Source organism: Cebidichthys violaceus, unplaced genomic scaffold (genome assembly GCF_023349555.1).
Source record: "Cebidichthys violaceus isolate CVI_PGR_0920_01 unplaced genomic scaffold, fCebVio1.0.p SCAF_8, whole genome shotgun sequence".
Taxonomy (NCBI): domain Eukaryota; kingdom Metazoa; phylum Chordata; class Actinopteri; order Perciformes; family Stichaeidae; genus Cebidichthys; species Cebidichthys violaceus.
The window spans coordinates 17,516,082-17,533,581 of NW_027176964.1; the positions used below are offsets into that span (position 1 = coordinate 17,516,082).

General features: G+C 43.2%; 2 protein-coding genes across 2 annotated transcripts in view; one reads left to right on the forward strand and one right to left on the reverse strand.

The window, feature by feature from the left end:
• pappa2 (pappalysin 2) overlaps positions 1–14,655 on the forward strand; it is a 54,617-nt gene extending 39,962 nt beyond the window's left edge. The window contains exons 25-27 of the mRNA XM_068738041.1: positions 2,665–2,736; positions 10,126–10,224; positions 13,519–14,655. Coding sequence (XP_068594142.1) covers positions 2,665–2,736; positions 10,126–10,224; positions 13,519–13,641 — 294 coding nt within the window. The 3' untranslated portion in view covers positions 13,642–14,655. The remainder of the gene's footprint in view (positions 1–2,664; positions 2,737–10,125; positions 10,225–13,518) is intronic.
• Positions 14,656–15,541: 886 nt separating this feature from the next.
• The window catches only part of LOC137892622 (astrotactin-1-like), a 39,308-nt gene continuing 37,349 nt past the window's right edge, over positions 15,542–17,500 (reverse strand). Inside the window, exon 8 of the mRNA XM_068737904.1 lies at positions 15,542–17,500. This exon is cut by the window's right edge and continues 618 nt beyond it. The gene's annotated coding sequence lies outside the window, so the exon portion shown is untranslated.

Genomic DNA, 17,500 nt, shown 5'->3' on the forward strand with positions numbered 1-17,500 from the left:
GCGGGGCACGATGTGGTGAAAAACGAGAGCGCCTGGTTGCTTCAGTTAACCACAGCTGGACGAGGGGCTTGTGGATTCGCTACCAGTCGGAAACTCTTGGCAGGCTTTGTGAAACGCTCGTTGTTTTGCTCGCTGCCATGACAAACAGCGGCGAGTCCCTTTGACACAAAAACAGCCAGCAGAATGAATAATGCATCCAAACATCTGGCGGTCTGAACAGCAGCATGCAGAGCACTGAGCTGCTGCTGCTGCAGACGGTTCATTTCAGTCGAAGACAAAGAAGCTCATTTGGGGGACAGCCGGCGTAAAGAACCAAACAGCTTTGCATGTTTTCAGCCTTGGTTTGTTACCTGTTATCTTCATAATTAATGCTTTACTTATCTGACCTCATGTCTTTATGAGCCGCAGTGAGAAACAAGCTCAATTTAATAAGCAATGAAAAGGGTTTGTGCTTTGGTAGTTTAGAGCTAACGGTGTGTTGAAAGATAGATGAAGGGAGACGATGGCTTTAGAATTAGCGTAAATTGAACTACATGGTTATGAGCTGCAACACATCCCATAAAGTCATGCACCTTAATACCGGTCACACTGGAAACACATAATGTTGAAAAGATGATATTCTGTCGAGCCTTCAACAAATGTCCTGTGAAATGGGTCAATAGGTTGAGATCATTTCTAGCTATGATTATTCTGGACTCAGGTCATGTCCACGTTGTCTGTCCCCACTAAAGACAGTTATTAGCATTTCAAAATGTTTTAATGAAGACCTTTCCAGTGTAAGTCATATTGTTTGAACCTCCATTAGACCAGAAAGGCTTCTTGACATATTTTGCAAGAATTGCAAAACAAACACAAAGTAGAGAAATTATTTCAAATTCAAAAGTCTCTCTGAGTAACCGAGAATGCCTAAAAACCTGTCAAATTTCATCACAATATGTGCAAATGTGTTTCATATCAGACGTTTCACGGAATCGTTGGCAAGGCAGTATCTTTAAAACAACGAAGAAAACATTTTTAATTCCCGGCTGCACCGGCTAACCACCAAATCCCACTCGTGTGTATGCGAGAATGTGTTTGTTATCATTCAAGTGTTTTTGCATTTCTGGAAATCACGGGCAGATAGACGAGAGTAAAGGTTCCAGTTGACGTCAAGCCTTTCAGGAAACACACACATCACACACGCAGTGTATACAAGTCACCGGGAGCGAACCCGTAGGAATGTCAGAGCTCGGGTTCTGACTTAGAGGGCTGTTGTTTGGCCTTCTTGAGGTGGGTCATGTTACTCAATATCATATCTCAGGAATCGCTTCTCTGTTAATGCTGTTGCAAACACCGCTCCAGTTTCGCCTGACATTTTGGGTGGTCAGCCAGGCAGTCAGTCCGCCCTCGCCAAGGTCAAATACTTGGACGCAGGTCCGGTTACTTACGCCATATCTCTGGCGCTGCCTCGTGATTTCGAGGCATTGTGTTGTTTCAAACCTCAGAATCAGGCCTCCCTCGCTGGGTCGGGCTGCACAGGGAATCGCAGGGGAAGGATCCGCTTTCTCCGTCAGTGTTTGTTAGTCAATCAGCTGTCTGCTAGCCTCCTTGTAAATTCCCGGGGTCAGAGAAATGACAGAGCAGCACGGCCCCGCCCGGTTTTCACCTCGCAACTTTCAGTTTTGCATCCACTTAAGTTGAACGAGACAATTATTTTTCTTCTGTTCCGAGGTTTTCATGCAGACAGACACAGCAAAAAAGCTTAAAATTGTCATAATGTATTGCATATGTCCGTGACAACAATGCAATATTTGCAAGTCTGCAATCAGAATGAGTGCAAGATGTTTTATATAACGGGGTAAAGGAGGCCAAGTGCTAGCAGATCATTGGCAAAAAGGTATCATGACGGCGTCATTTATTGTTTCGTCATCAGAAATAATAAACTATAAGTTCCCAGAAAATGTGTGTTTTTGTTGATCTCCCTGAACCTTTTTTCTGGTGTGTATATCTCCACAACAATTATAGGCAGAACCCCATCAAACCTACAGCCTGCATTCATTCTCCCCTGAGGATGAACACTGACCGTTGATGACACTCCATGAGCTTTTTCCTCCACACCACCATCCGGCCAAAATGTCAACACGTTATTTTAAAACAATCCAATGGAAGCATTGATTTAAAAACATTCATGTTCTCAGCGATCCAGCAGCCTCCTTAGATTTGAGCCACTCCAACATTTCACTGAATTTGAAGTATGATTTGGTGAACTCACCACGAGGCCGTTAGCAGCTGTTCTGTGGCTTTTGTCGTCTTTAAAGTTTAGATTGAGAATCATTTTCGATCTTGGCAAAACAATCTCACCAAAAAAATCCAACTCAAATGACGTACGACTTCAAAATGAAACTTAAAGAACATGTTTTACTGTCAGTTCATGAATCACAATAAGAGGACAAATGTAGGCTTTCTGTCTCCCGTTAATCAATACTTACGGAGGGAAAACCACTCATCTATGGGTACTTAATGAATTTAATCAACGGTTGTACCTGAACGCCACTTGGGAGCCTTACACTGTAAAAAAATGCTTTTGTTACCGAGTGTGAAACTGTTTCCACGGCAAACACAGTGGTTATCCATGTCTTGAGAGCGCATTGCTCAATTGTTCTTCTAACACATTGTGTTTTCCAGAGCTTAGTCTGCACAGGGATGATGAAGTGGTACCCTGACCCTCAACACATCCATTGTCTGCAGTCATGTGAGGTAAGAGTCCTGCACCAAATACACAAGTACGTGCCAACACTTTCCATCCAGATGTCAGTTTCAACAAAGCTCTTTGGCCAAATACAGTATCAGTCAGACTGAAATAGCCATTCACTCATTTAACGATTCCAAAGAATTAGAAACGGATGTTCTCCAGCTGAGAGTACCTGAGTTAAGATGTCTTTCCTGCTGAGCGATAGCAAATCAACTGAACCGGACTATCTGGTGGAAACGGGACGTATCTGAGCACCAAGGGGCTTTGGGAACATGGTGTTTGATCCCTCTGCGCCTGTTTTGCCAATCTTTACTACAGGTGGAGGTGTAATTCGGTTCTTACGTACCGCGTCTGCTTGCTTTCAAAGCCTCCGAGGTCAGGGAGACCTCAGTTTGGCTTTCATCCTGCTCTTTATCAAGGAGTACTTAATCCTTAAAACAATTACACCATTTCTGGGCATCAGCGCATTGAATTTACTGCCCTAGCCAGACTTTTCCAATAATATCGAGAATGAAGCAAAACATGCCGAATCCCTGCTGCCATCATTACTCAAGATACCAGAGTCCGTGTGCAATGTGCTTTACATTTCATGATGACAAATTTATATCCTCACACTTAAAACTTTACAAGAATCCCTTTCCAATGTCTTAAGAACCTTTGTTTGGGTTTTTACAGGGATCTCCACGTTGCCAAATGTTGTTGTAGTTCTTCCAAATCGAATGGATTATCTGATAAAAGAGAGTAAATGAATCATGGCATTATGTTACATTAAGATGAATCATTCAGGCCTCAGACACACGACGTTTGTGTGTTTCTGCCTTGTTTAAACACTGGAACTCTCACTGTTTCACTAAAGGAGCCAGATCAAGTTTCCTGTTTGTTGACAAGGTAACAAAACCTAATTTCTTGTGAATTTACATGTATTTTTAAGGAAATTGAATTATACTTGTATTGGAAACAATAGCTGGATACTTTTAGTAGAATAGTAAAATTGTTTAGTTTGTATTTTTGACTGAGACAGTCAATTAGTCATAGAAGTCATAATAAGTCAGTATAAGACAAAACATGAGTAATGTTTGCTGGTAATAGGGTTGAAATGAAAATAATAGATCTTTTCTTTTACCTAACAAATAGAGAACAAAGAAACAGGAGAAATGCTCAGATATGATTCCCTGTTTGTAACAACATGTAATATAGTTCAGTACGTGAGTTCTTACATCTCTTACAGCAGGATGACTTGGAACACATCTGTCACGGTTCTCATGTTTGTTCTGTTACATTTCATCTGGTGAGTTCTGGCTTCCCGCTGTGACATCACTCCATGCTGTCGTCATGTAGAGCCCGATGTCGCCGTGTTGTCATTGTTCGGCCGTCTCTCTCAAAGTGTTTACGTTCTTCCAGCTGACTCATCACACTCAATCATTATGTTTTGTTGATTTGTTTTACCTTCGTCCAATTCTGATGATAGCCAGCCAGAACTTCCTGTAATAGGTCCAAAAGTCAGAACCATCCCCATATTTTTTTTTTAACTGAAACAAACAAAACCGGCTGTTTGGTCCCAACCGGGATCCGAGGGTGGTCTTGTTACAGATCCAGCTGAATAGGCCCCCGAGGCTCTAGTACATGTGAATCCTCCATAGCCACGACGTAACCACTTCACGCAGAATTGGTTTGGTATGAATATTCACAACGCACCACTGTCAGCTCAGAAGTGACCCTTTACCAATACTTAAGTTTATGAGAATACAGTAACCAGCGGTAAGTTGGGTTTCTGTGAACCAGCCTCGATCAAGGGTCCACTTACAGTACGAGCTTCAGTCCAGAGTGCTCACCTACATCTCACAGTCTTCATCAACAGCTGAAGTTAGCTCGGTTGTCATTCCACAACCTAAGCATCGAATCGGTCACCAGCTGGTCGTGTCTGAGGGAGGGGCTCGTACGCCACTTACGTTCATCCCCACAACATCTATCCACCGGGACGCAGTAAGTCCACCCTGAGTTCTGATTATTTACTGTCACAACATAATTGACAGATCAAGTCCCCGAGGGGGGGAAACGTCCTCAGATTTTGGTGACCTCATGGTCTTCCCCTCCAGCGTCTTCAAGATACACTTCCCGTTACTCTGATTACCACTTCAGTCAGCAAGTTGTTTGTTCCTTCCAACGCCTTCATCATGTTGGGCACACACACATTATCACACAGCCTCTAGAGGCCGCTGTAGCACAACTTTAGACTTTTGGGATTGTTCAATGTCATCACATTTCTGTGTGCTGTAGTTTGTATCATAATTGAAAGCTGGTTGCAATTTGACGTCCATCGCCGCTCAGTAATGTTCTAGCAGTGACAGTAAAGCATCTAAAATCATAAACCCAGATAGTCTTTACTTGGCATTCATTCGTTGGGTTCAGAACTACTGGAACGACTGATGGAACACATAAACTGTTGATGTCTCACGGTATTAAAATATTCCTCCTACCTGCCAGCACTACATTTTCCCCTTCCACCTTTCCGTGAATGTTGCTAGGCAAAACAGTTGCTTCTGACCCGCTCCTCCATGACAACACTGTAAATTATACCAGACCACATGTGCTGCGTAGTCCACTGTGCCAGATCTCATCCAGATGCCATTGCTCCCAATCGTTTTTACTCTGCCTCTATTTCCATTCTTTCTTAAAATACGGTTGACGATGAGTGTAAAAGTCAGCTCAGGCACCTCACTGGCACAGCAGCCCGCGTCCTGCTGCCAGTCTGAGCCTCTTCTGTACCGGTTTCATCTACTTTACAGCCTTCCAAAGAGATGCGTTGTGACAAAAGCTCCTTTCTTAGAACGTTCTCCGCGTGATTAAAATGATTTGATACGGGTGTTTAACAGACGCCCAATTAAACACATCGACTCATGCATCGCCTAATGTGAGGCAAAGAGGACAGAAGGTATTCAAACCATTTGGTTGGTGGACGCCGTGTTAATCCCCTTGATCACATGAAACACTGTGTAGTAGATTACCAGTCTGAAAACAGTAACAATGAGTTTCACATCGATGATTGGGGATAGTTGAGTTCATATCACAGTAGTTCTGCGTGAGGATATGCACCAATAGAACCCTCTCCACCGGCTCAAACAGGCTGAATGTTTGCTGTTTGCTTTAGATGGAGATCAGGGTTGAAACTAGCTGAAGACTAAGTAGACCAACACCTGAAACAACACCTGAAAACCTTCAAGACCATTGCCTTGTTCAATACATGGCTCCGTTTCTACTGAAACACATACTTGTTTAATTGAAGACAATCACAACCAAAGCAAATGAATCAAAGAGTCTCTGTAGACCAAAGGCAGCCAGAAGAGTAGAGATTGTTTGTTCAGACAACAGACAACTGTTGGACAGCAGAATCACTTGTGATTTTGTTACATTTACAGTAAGTGGAATTAAAGTGATCCAAATGGAGTAAAAAAACACAGGTCTCTCCACACAGCTAATCATTTGGGAGAAGCTTTCTCAGCTTTCCGAATACAAAGCTCGTCGTCCAAGAAAGAGTCAAGGATTCTTGATCAACTCAGATGGAAATATGGGACTGATTTTGCCCAATTATTAATGGAAATGACAGATTTTACTCTGCTGGAGCTTGCCTCTCTAGCTATAAGGTTTCTAGACAGCGCACATTTTATTTTAAAATGATTCACCTCTGAGTGAATTCCTCCTCAGCTAACCATCCGATCCTTTCTCAACAACCAGTGTATAGTGGCAACAGACTGAACAGAAAAGGCCAAACGTGCGTTGTGCCCCAGTCATCTTCCAGTCCTGAACTGATCTCCGCTGTGAGTTACTCCAGAGGTAACCACTGGGACAATCTACCAACACTACTCTGAGCTGCTCCTGGATACCAAGGTCTCTAGGGGTAACTGGCAGTCCAGTACCATCCACCCACTCTCTAAGAGGCGCTCTACCCCAGGGGGTTAGCAACTACTGATGGTATCGAGGACCATGACTGCTCAAAAGCATCCACCGGTGCAGTGGATTTTGAGTGAAGTCATTAGTTCGTACAGTTTGGGACATCTGCACGACCGTGTCTCCACACAGCAGAATGGCGCCATTAACTGGGTTGTGTTCCTTGGTGTGTTTTAGGAGCTTTAAGGTTCACAGGTGGAAAGGTAGATCAGACCTGACCCTGCACTCCACTGGGAGGATGACACAAGGACACGCGGTCAGCCAAATTCTGGAAAACATGTGGTAGAGGTGGTTCTTCTGTTAAAATAGGGTTTAACCGGTGACCTGGTGACGTATCATGTTTTAATATGGAAGTACAAGCAGCGAATGTTGGCAGTCAACTGGCAGTGAGTGGCATTTTGAAGTGCAGGAACCGAACTTCAATCGTGTGTTTATGTGCACTTGAGTCAGCTGATTATTCACAGATTTTGGCAGTAATCTGATTCCTTAAACATAGAAATGAAAAACCTGGTTTCCTTTTTAGAAGGTTAAGGAATTAAGACAAACCTGACTGCCTGGCTCATTTACGGGTGGACTTGCATGATATAGACCCAGAATGAGGAAAGCATCACTTTGGCAAGATCGGAACTTGTCGCTGTGCATTGTTGTGCACCAACAAGTTCAATTCAAAGTCCGACCAAAACTGAAAGGAAGTACACGGTGAAGTTCAACCATTCAATAATCTGGTTTCTACAACCAGCAGGCTATTTGTTCAAATTCAAACACAGCAACAACTCACTGTGTCTTCAGTCCCAATGTTAAAAAAGTCTTTAACGAGCAGGTCTGTGTTAGTGAACAGGTCTCACCAGTTAACGTGGTTCTTATGATTGACTTAAAATACGCCAATGTGATGAGATAAACTGGGCTTTTACAGAAATCTGGACTTTCTGTTTCTTTTAATTCTGAGCATCTACAAACAGCCAATGATCCAAGTACTATGGCCTATATCCCATAATGCCGGGTACATTGCTGTGGATTGTGTCTTACAATCCCCAAACCAACACACACACACACACACACACACACACACACACACACACATATGTATACAGGCCTCCCTTGAACTGTCTTTCCTATCAAAAGGTGAAACATGGAGTCAGGAGAGAACACTCCAAACTGTTTTCAGAAAGCTTCGGGTAAGAGGGGCGAACGGGGCGAAGGAGGGGGAGATGCTATTAAAAGATGGATACAGATACGAGGTAGAAAGTGAAAAATGAATATGTTGCTGCTTGACATGTTTGTGTTTTCTAATGTTGTGATGAAGAGCGTTGCTGGTGCTGATGACAGCACATGCTCCAGAACCAGCCAATGCCAATAGGTGGATGTTTACGTCAGCGAGGTGTGGGGGTTGGCTGCTGCTGCTCTCTTTTACGCTGATTTGAAGGGAGTTACTGTGTAATGGTAATACACAAACCAGTTGACCTTTTAACTACCCATTAGGGGAATGAGGAACACAGCCAACTCTGGCTGGTTCAATGCTCTTCACGGGTCAGTGCACTTCTGTTGAGAGTAAAGTATATGCTGCCTGGACGGGAATGTGAATAATAATTAACCTCAACATGAGCCCTGACCTCAAAATCAACCTCATGTTGGCAAAGTGGTGGGTTCTCTAATTTAAACAGTCTTCATCAAAGATAGACGGGAATGTAAAACGGAGATCAAACCCACAACAAAGCTCGACTATGGAAATATGTAAGATTCAAATATAACTGACAGCAGGTCGAGCAAGTATGCATTTTGCACGACTCTCCGAGGCCGTAAAGGTAACTCAAAGATTTACGCACTAGTAGTGATTTGGGTGAGGCATCTGGTGCAATTGCTGGTAAAGTATTTACTCAGAAACGGAACGATTAAAGAGATTTATTTATGCCACGGCAGTTTAGCTAGGAAAGGCATGGGGATTCGTCAAGTAGGGAGTTCTTTGAAGTGAAGAGAAAACGGCAGAAATCTTCTCAGCAGCTGCTCTCTCCCCCCGCGTCGGTTAGGTAGAGCCCCGAGTCTTTGAAACGACTCCATCGGCTTGTCGGAGAAAGCCAAAAGTGTCTCTAGCACTCGGCACTTATTTTCATATTGTCGGCACTTCAGGGAAGCCCTCAAATGTTTTGCCGAAAACATTAAAAAAGGTTTTCATCGTTACGTGTTTGAGATTCTATGTAACTTAAATTCCACAAATTTGCGTGCCACTCCGGAGTTTCTCCAGAAGGACTCCCACACTGGCCAAAGTGTATTTAAAAAAAACAGTTGAGGAATTGTCATTAATAGGTATTCCAAGTAAGGTGAGACATACCTGTCCATCGCCTCTATCGATCCTCTTTAAATAAAAGGTCAGCTAAATGAGAATGAAGACTGACCTTTGTCTTATTGTTTATCCTGGAATGCCAAAAGAAACAGTTTTCCCTCCATGTCTCCGAAAAGACTCCAGAAGTGAAGACTCGTTCTACTTGTGCGAGCAGGTCTCGAGTCATTTACGAGTGATGCTTCCGTCACCTGGCCAATAACAAATGGTACGCCACCATGCCACTGAGTCATACTTAAGCACCACAGGCAGCCACATATACCCTTTACTACTCTAGCTTTATTGTTTCTGCGTTGTTCTCAGAGTTCTCTGAACCCATCGTCCATCCATCCGACAACCATTTACCCTCTAGGGGCCGATACTTTGGGGGTTCCGGTGTCGCAACAACGAATAAAGGGTATCCAGGCCGAGACTTGCCTCTACAGTCCAATCAGCGACGCGTGAACGTAGTGTAAGTAGCGAGACGACGTATACGACCAGGATGTTTCACAAGAAGCCAATTAGCCAAGCTAATGAAAAGCTAAATCGTCGCCAGACGTTAGCCGACTCGCTCAAACGTGGTCAATGCTACTTGGACTGAAAACGGAAAACCAGAATGCTTCCGATGCCTACGGATTCTGCAATCACATGTTTCTAGAGATCAGGCCAACATCCTGTCCGCTTCATGATATGCAAACGTCACGCAGATGTTCTACACAGCTAACGTGAAGGATAAAAGGCTGACTAATCGAGAGAACTATGACCATGACTATGAACTGACCATAGACTGAGTTAACGTAGTCACTAAAGTGACGTGCACGTGAACTCTTCGCAAAATATATCACTGGCCTGCTTGTGCGTTGAATCGAAGGCCCGCCTTCATCTTGTTCAATAGATAGAAGTGGCCCTCTCTCATTGGCTGCTGAAGAAGCTTTGTCAGAGCAAATGGACAACTTGGATTGGACTTGGAGTGTTTCTTTTTCTTCGTTTCATGGATATTTGCTCCAAACAACACCAATGAACATGACAAATCTTTTGTTCTGTTTGGCCTTCTGGGCCTTCCATGCTGTGTGAGGTGACATTATTATATTGGGGAGAGCATTAACACTGTTTCTTGTTTGTAACTTGTCTCTAGCCTTTTGGAGGCGACGGCTGGTGTGACACCATCAACAACCGGGCCTACTGCCAGTATGATGGAGGAGACTGCTGCCCGTCCACGCTCTCCACCAGAAAGGTACACAAACAGACTCCCGTTACGTAGGAACACAGAGATTGGTTTTGGTTTCCATCACTTTCTCACCATCTGTTTTTGTTTTAAAAATAACAATATATTTTGGAGTACTCTTTCAACAGATATGATACAACTTCACAATTTCCGTCCACTTTTGTTTAAAAGGTGGCAAAGCGTTGCTTGGCTGGCTCCGGGTCTCGCATCTTGCAATGGAGATGGAGCTCAGAGGCCGGGAGCTGGATTCAGAGCCAGATTCTTCCTGTTTACTGTAGTAGAAATCTGTCTCTCTTGGCAGGAGCGCCGCGCCGCTACGCAGGAGACTTCCACTAAGCAAACAAACACAAATCCTGCTACTTTCCCTTCTCTGCTGTTAACGACTGCGCCTATTTAGTCTCCCTCATCTGTGCTTAAAACAACAGAGGAGACTTGTGCCCTCCGGCTTTTCCACTCAAATGGTAAATAAGCTGGTTTTCACCACCGCACGCCGTCGTGCACCTTCTCCCCTCTCGCATTAAGCTCCGCCGCAGAGGGAACGAGTCGGGTTCAGGACGTCAGAACACTTGCCAGGGTCCAGACGTTTCAATCCGCCCACTCCATTGAGTCAAATCCTGTCTGATACCAGAACACACTTTGCTCTGGCCTTAATACACCTGATGAGATGTTCTCCTGTTACACTTAAACAGTCGCAGCTGACGGCCTTGTGTTACTGTGGTGGAGATGTTGGTGATGTAGGTCTGCAGTCTAACCGCTACCTCAAATGAAAGAAGCGTTTAACTTAATCAGTTTGACAAACACCTCGACTATCTTCACGTTTACCCGTCCCGGCGAACGCTCCCCCGGCGACAGCTTGTTGGCGCTCGCCACAAATGCAAATGCATCACATTACACTAATTGCTCTCAGTGATTGCTGTGTATGTTGGGCGGCTAAGAGGAACGGTATGAATAATAATGAGCTAGCCGCGGGGTCGGGCCAGCGGTGGAAACCAGGCCACTCGTTCCCTCAACTGCTTCTACACAAACACCTCTTTTTTTTTCCCTCCCTATTTTTCTGTGCTTTCACTAGAACTTCTCTCCCATGTGGACATTTGGGAAGCACCCCCCCCCTCACCCGTCTCTATACCCTATTTGGCTACTGTACAGCCACATATTCACGACACTCATTCAGGGGGGCCCTGCCAATTAATTCATACGGCCAACAGTTGGCCGGGTCCTCGGCTGTCTCCTTCATGTCCGCGGCACGCCATGACTCACCGGCAGCTCCTTCCTAAATGAGAAGGAGTTCAGCGAGTCTGTAGCTGCCATCACAATAAATGAGCTGCCAGACTGCAAACTGCTCTTTCACGAGGGGGGGGGGGGGTGCAGCGAGGTGTCGGTCTGCGGTCTAGTCGGTCACTGTTCACTTGGCGAGGGAGTCGAGTTCAGCGCCGTGAGAGGCGGCGTCCTGCAGAGCGATACTCTTGTTTCCACGTGGCTCGACTCGTGCAGGTGAAGGAAACGACTTATCTTCTCTGCCGCCACACAGGCAAGAAAACCCAAACAAGTTGCTTTAGTCTCGGTACGTATCCATCAAAACCTTATCTGCAAGTATCGGGGCTTCACAGATTGTTCCGGTATCTGGCGGGATGCGTCACCTGTGCATGAACTCCATCAAATATTTCAATCAATATTCATATCTATTTGCGTCTGGATCCAGCTGGGGCCTTTTTATGGGGCGCAGGCAGTATTGGTCTTATTTACAGCAATGACGAGGCAGGAGGGATACGTGAGAGATGATTCAGGTGGGATTCGGTTATCGGCCAACAGGGGAAAACTCCAGAAGAAAAGATCGGAGCTGCCACACCATCTATGGAAACACACCATCTCGTTGTGATTTGTTAACTGGAGTGTGTTTGAGTCCAACAAAGGGCCAAGGTAGTAAAAGCAGCAAAGAGTGAACGAAAGGAAGACGGACATGCTCCTTACGTTTGGTGCTTTTGATCGATCGCAAGGGCTGAGTTCATCACTTCAAGAGGGTTTCTTGTCACATGAATTACGCTCGTGAATGTGTTGCAGCAAACAGCAGGGAGGCAACGAACGCAGCCAGAAGACTTGGCTTTGGTTTCTGCGGGTGAGGCAAAAACAAGCCCTCTCTCTCTCCTTCCAGAGGTTGTTAGGAGGCATCGAAGGGCTTGGCTTGCTCTGCGCCCGCGTCGATGAATCGAGATGTTAAGGAAACATTTAATGGCCGCGGCAATTCCTCTTGAAATGGGACGGCTGGCATTTTTAAAGCGAAAGCTTGGGCCTTTCTGCCGTTACCCCGCTGCCAACCCCAATCAAACGCTGCCTCCCACTCCACTCGCTCGCCTCCACATGTGTCTCTCTCTCTGCCTCCCACTCTCCTTACCCCCTCTCCCTTTTCTCTCTCCCTCCTCACTCCTTCTCTCCGGGAGCGAATGTTTACATTTCTTGCAACAGACTGCTTTGCGGGGCACCAGAGTTTATTTTGCAACCTGTGGTGATGGCTCGCTTCCTAGACCAGAGCTGGCAGCCTCTCGTTGTTGATTCTTAACATGTGTTCATCCTCTCATCCCCCGCCCCACCACACTCCCCGAAGACCCTCAAGGTTTTCTCGCCATTCAGAGGCCCGGTTGAACCATTTGACATCATGCGCTTTATCGGCCTCCGGGGGGCTGTCGGAGTTCTCTTTGAAACTTTTAGGAAACACAACAAGTCCACTAAGACCGTCGCTCGGGTTACTAAGCGGCGCTTTACCTTTCAGCGCAAACGCGATGGAAGAAGCCATGGAGGCCGTCCACTAGTCGTCGGGGTCGGTTTCGAGCGAATGTATTTTTATTTTGTGTCGTCTGTTTTTGCCATTTAAAGCCGTGATCTTTGCTACAGTTGAAACGTTACAGCCCCGTGGGGAAGAACTCCTGAACTAGTGAACTCTCACTGAAAGCCCTGATGTAATATCTCCTCTCACCCCGCTGCTATCGCACTAGAGTAGGTATATATCTATATATATATATAGATATATATACGTATATATATATAGATATATATACGTATATATCTATATATACGTATATATATCTATATATATACGTATATATATATATAGATATATATATATACGTATATATATATATATATATATATATATACGTATATATATATATATATATATATACGTATATATATATATATATATATATACGTATATATATATATATATATATATATATATATATGATCAGATTCCACCAAAGACATCTTTAACAGGGAAACCCACTGAGTGTCGTGTTTGTTTGCCGACAGGTCATTCAGTTCGGGGCGGACTGCAACCAGGACGAGTGCACTTGTCGAGATCCGGACGCCGAAGAGAATAAGAGCAGAGCCAAGGACTCGGGGGGAGGAGGAGGAGGAGGAGGAATGCAATAAGATGGAGGGATGAAGAGGCTGCACTTGAGTCAAACCACAGATTACACACCACAACACTCAAATAACTAAAATATTACATTTGTAATGCGGAGAATTCACACGATAAAAGCCCTTTTTTATTCCATCCTGCTGTTTAATGGCACTACATGTCAGTGATGTTGGTATTCCTTCCCTCACAAACGTTGTTTTCTGTTTCCTGGTCAGAAGATTGTATTTATAAAAGGAAAGCCTTCAGTGAGGAAACACTGAGGTAAAGAGCAGTCCATCCATGAAGTCACCATCAGACCGCTCCTCTAAACGGATTCTGTTCTGGACTTGATCAGTCCGTAGGGATACAAAATACAAAAGAACGGTGTGGACCTTCCAATAAGCTGCTGCTAACGGTGTTCACCGGTTAGAGGAGGAACAGCATTCCATCAAAGTCTTTAAGGACCACAAATCAGTTATTCAACTCGTCTGAAAACCAAAGGAGGACTTTTAAAATCTAAGTCGAGGAGACAAAGGAGACAAAACTAATCCTCCAAATACTACGACACCATCTCCATCATCAGACCCTCAGGACCGTAAAGGACCCACACCTGTAAAGACTAACATGTATAGACTAATATATGTTAACAGATCACGATATTAGTCAACTCTATTTATGCCACAGATCCAGTAACTCAATCTAGGACACGTCATTCACGTCAACAGTTTGGGAAGTAGAAACGGTCACTTCCAAATCTAAGAAGGTTAAATATCAGTGTTTATAACTATTATGGATTTCCACTGAAGCAAAGATGTACTTCATATTACTTCATATTGTAATGTTGGAGTCAGAGAATCAGCGGTGGAACGTTGAGATTAACCAAAAGTGAAGATTTAAAAAAGGCTTTTCTTTTGGTCAACACGGACCTGGAAGTTGTCTCCTGCTCGCATGTGTGTACTTTAAAGAAGTGTACTCATGTTCTCTGTGTTATTTTACAGTACTTTATACTCTATATGAAATAAAAAGCAACTTTATATCGACCCTCATACAGTCGTGATTGATTGATTCACGCTCATTAACAGATGTTTGTTAATATATGATAAGTGCAATGAAACAACTTCACGACAAAAAGAATGAACTGGGTTTCATACGATCATACAGATGTGTGTCTATGCATCTTACAGGACTTACCATAATAACAATACTTTAGGCCTTTCCACGCTCTTGCACTTCACGGTGATCGTTTAATAATTCTCTAAATTTGTGATTTTTTTTTGCCATTTTAATCTCTGAAAACATTCACCTTTTTTCTGTAAATGTACAACTTTACAAATTCAGATTTTTTCCGCCTCGGAATATTAACATTAACTATGTTCATATATATCTATATATATCTATATATATATATATATATATATATATCTATATATATATATATATATATATCTATATCTATATATATATATAGATATCTATATATATATCTATATCTATATATATATATATAGATATATATATATATATATATATAGATATATCTATATAGATATATATATAGATATAGATATATCTATATATATATATATATATATATATAAATATATATATGTACATACATATATGTACATACGTATATATGAACATGATCAGAGGCAGTGGGGTCTCTCCTACAGTTAGTTTGATTTTCTTGAACAGACATCAGATTAGATAACAGGCGTGTTTTGACTGTATCTCACCATCTGAAGACCTTTGACTCGCTGATGATGATTATGATTATTATCACGTCACAGTTGAAGGGTTGACTTCAGCTCAGGTGTCGTCACCAACAACCTCGCTGTCCCAACTGAAAATTGAAGTACGTCTCGAGACTTTCACAAAATAAAAGAGAAGATTCTTCTGATGGCTGAAGAACATCCACACAGACACTTTTCTAACATATTCTTTATTGTCCTTTGAAGTAGCAAAGATCAAAGTGAAAAAAGTGAAGTTTATGATCGCCACAGATATTATACACAAAATATTATCATGCAGATAGAAGATGGTTGCTTCACATTCTCCAAAGCTCTCCATCTGGTTGCATTTAACGTTGATTGTAAAAAGCCTCTGCTCTCCACATCATCATCATCACATCAGACTACGCTACGCTACACGACGACGACACATAGAAAACATCACCGGTTGTGTCTATGCAGAAGGAAAACACTGCGCCTGTGGTGTGATGTATTCATGAAATACTCTGCTGCCTATACAAAAATCTACAAGTGTTCATTTTAGTATTCACATATGAGATTTGTTAAAAACCAACAACTAATATACAACCTGCATTTCTTCGACATCAATCTCCAACATGGCCACTGCACAATGACAGAGTAGTAATAGTAATAATAATAATAATGAGAGCAAATGTTATAATATGCTCACGATAAAGCACAGGATTAGTGGACATGTCAGATAAATCCTTTAAAGACATTAATGCATGAAGTTTTATTACACAGAAGCAGAACATTAAAGGGACTTTGGACCCTATTCTCAGATGTGTTTGTGTCTAAGCGACCGCGTTTGGTTCTGGTTCTTTTCTCCATATCTCAGCTCAGAGGTCCAAATGTTAAGACTGAATAAACGCGCTCGGTCTGAAGGAATCTTCAGAACTGACGCCACGAACGAGGTTGCGATTCCAAACTACGACTGATGAGTCCTCATAAGTTCTTTATTCTCGACGGGATCGAGAAGAAACTGAATTTTCTGTAAAGATTTCCCCAAAAACAGGAAGCAGCAAAGTCGCCCTTTAAGACTGTTAATCAGCACTTTGAAGAGCTTCTGAGTGATGAAAGAAAACACTGCAGGTTCTACTGAAGATGGAGAGGAAATGAAGTCATCTGTGAGCTTCCTGTTGTTCAGTAAAAGTCCTTTAAAACCACTTCACACATAAATGCAAACATTCAATACTACATTCAGCAGGAGATATATATATCACTAACACGCTATGATGAAGCTATGTACAACGTTGGTTCTGAATGTCTACGCTACTAAAATCGTTCTCATAGAAACACGGGGACTCTTCTTCCTCCGGTGTCGATGCGCGTCGTCTCTCCGCATTAACTCATTCACCAGTTTGTACGTATTAGTTCACTTCATTTTGAAATATGTAGAAACACAAGTGACAGCTAGACTGCAGCAGCGATCCACACAACACTGCTCACCAGCTGAGCTGCTCTTCATAATGAACGCGTACGACAAGCAGCAGAAGCAAGATGTTAGCGGACGGTCGGGACGTCCCGCTACGTGAAGCTATGAAGAACTTAACTCTACGAGACCCAGAACCTCCTGGTTCCACTTGTCAGGTAAATGAAGCGTTGTCGTTCACTGAGAAGTACCCAGTGTGTTTTTGGCCACTAGTCTGACATCAAGAGTTTGTGTTTTGTAATGTTTCACTAAAGTATCTTACGACGTGACTAAGATTTAAACGGACACTTTCTCATTTAGATTATTGAAATCTGTTTTAAAACAAAGATTGAGTCCAACAAAGAAATACAGTGAAATAAAATGCATGTTTACTTTTGTTTTTCTAAGATAATTACATTTAATGTTGATAATGTGAGATGGAGTTGTCTCGACACGGCGTGCTGCACAAGGTGTCTCTGTTTCCTAAATTAACTCTGATTTATTTCGGTTGTCCATTCCTGCCTCGCAAAATTTCTCACTAAACACCGACTACAGATATTAAAATTCCTCACATACGTTATATCTGAGTAAGCGTTTGAGGTCTTGTGCTTGCAGCTACTTCATCCTGACATTGACTCATCTACGCAGTGAGCTGCCGACCGACCGTCCGGACCACGTTTGGGGGTTCGGTGCCTTGCCCAGGGGACACGTGGGGGTGGAACCGGCAAC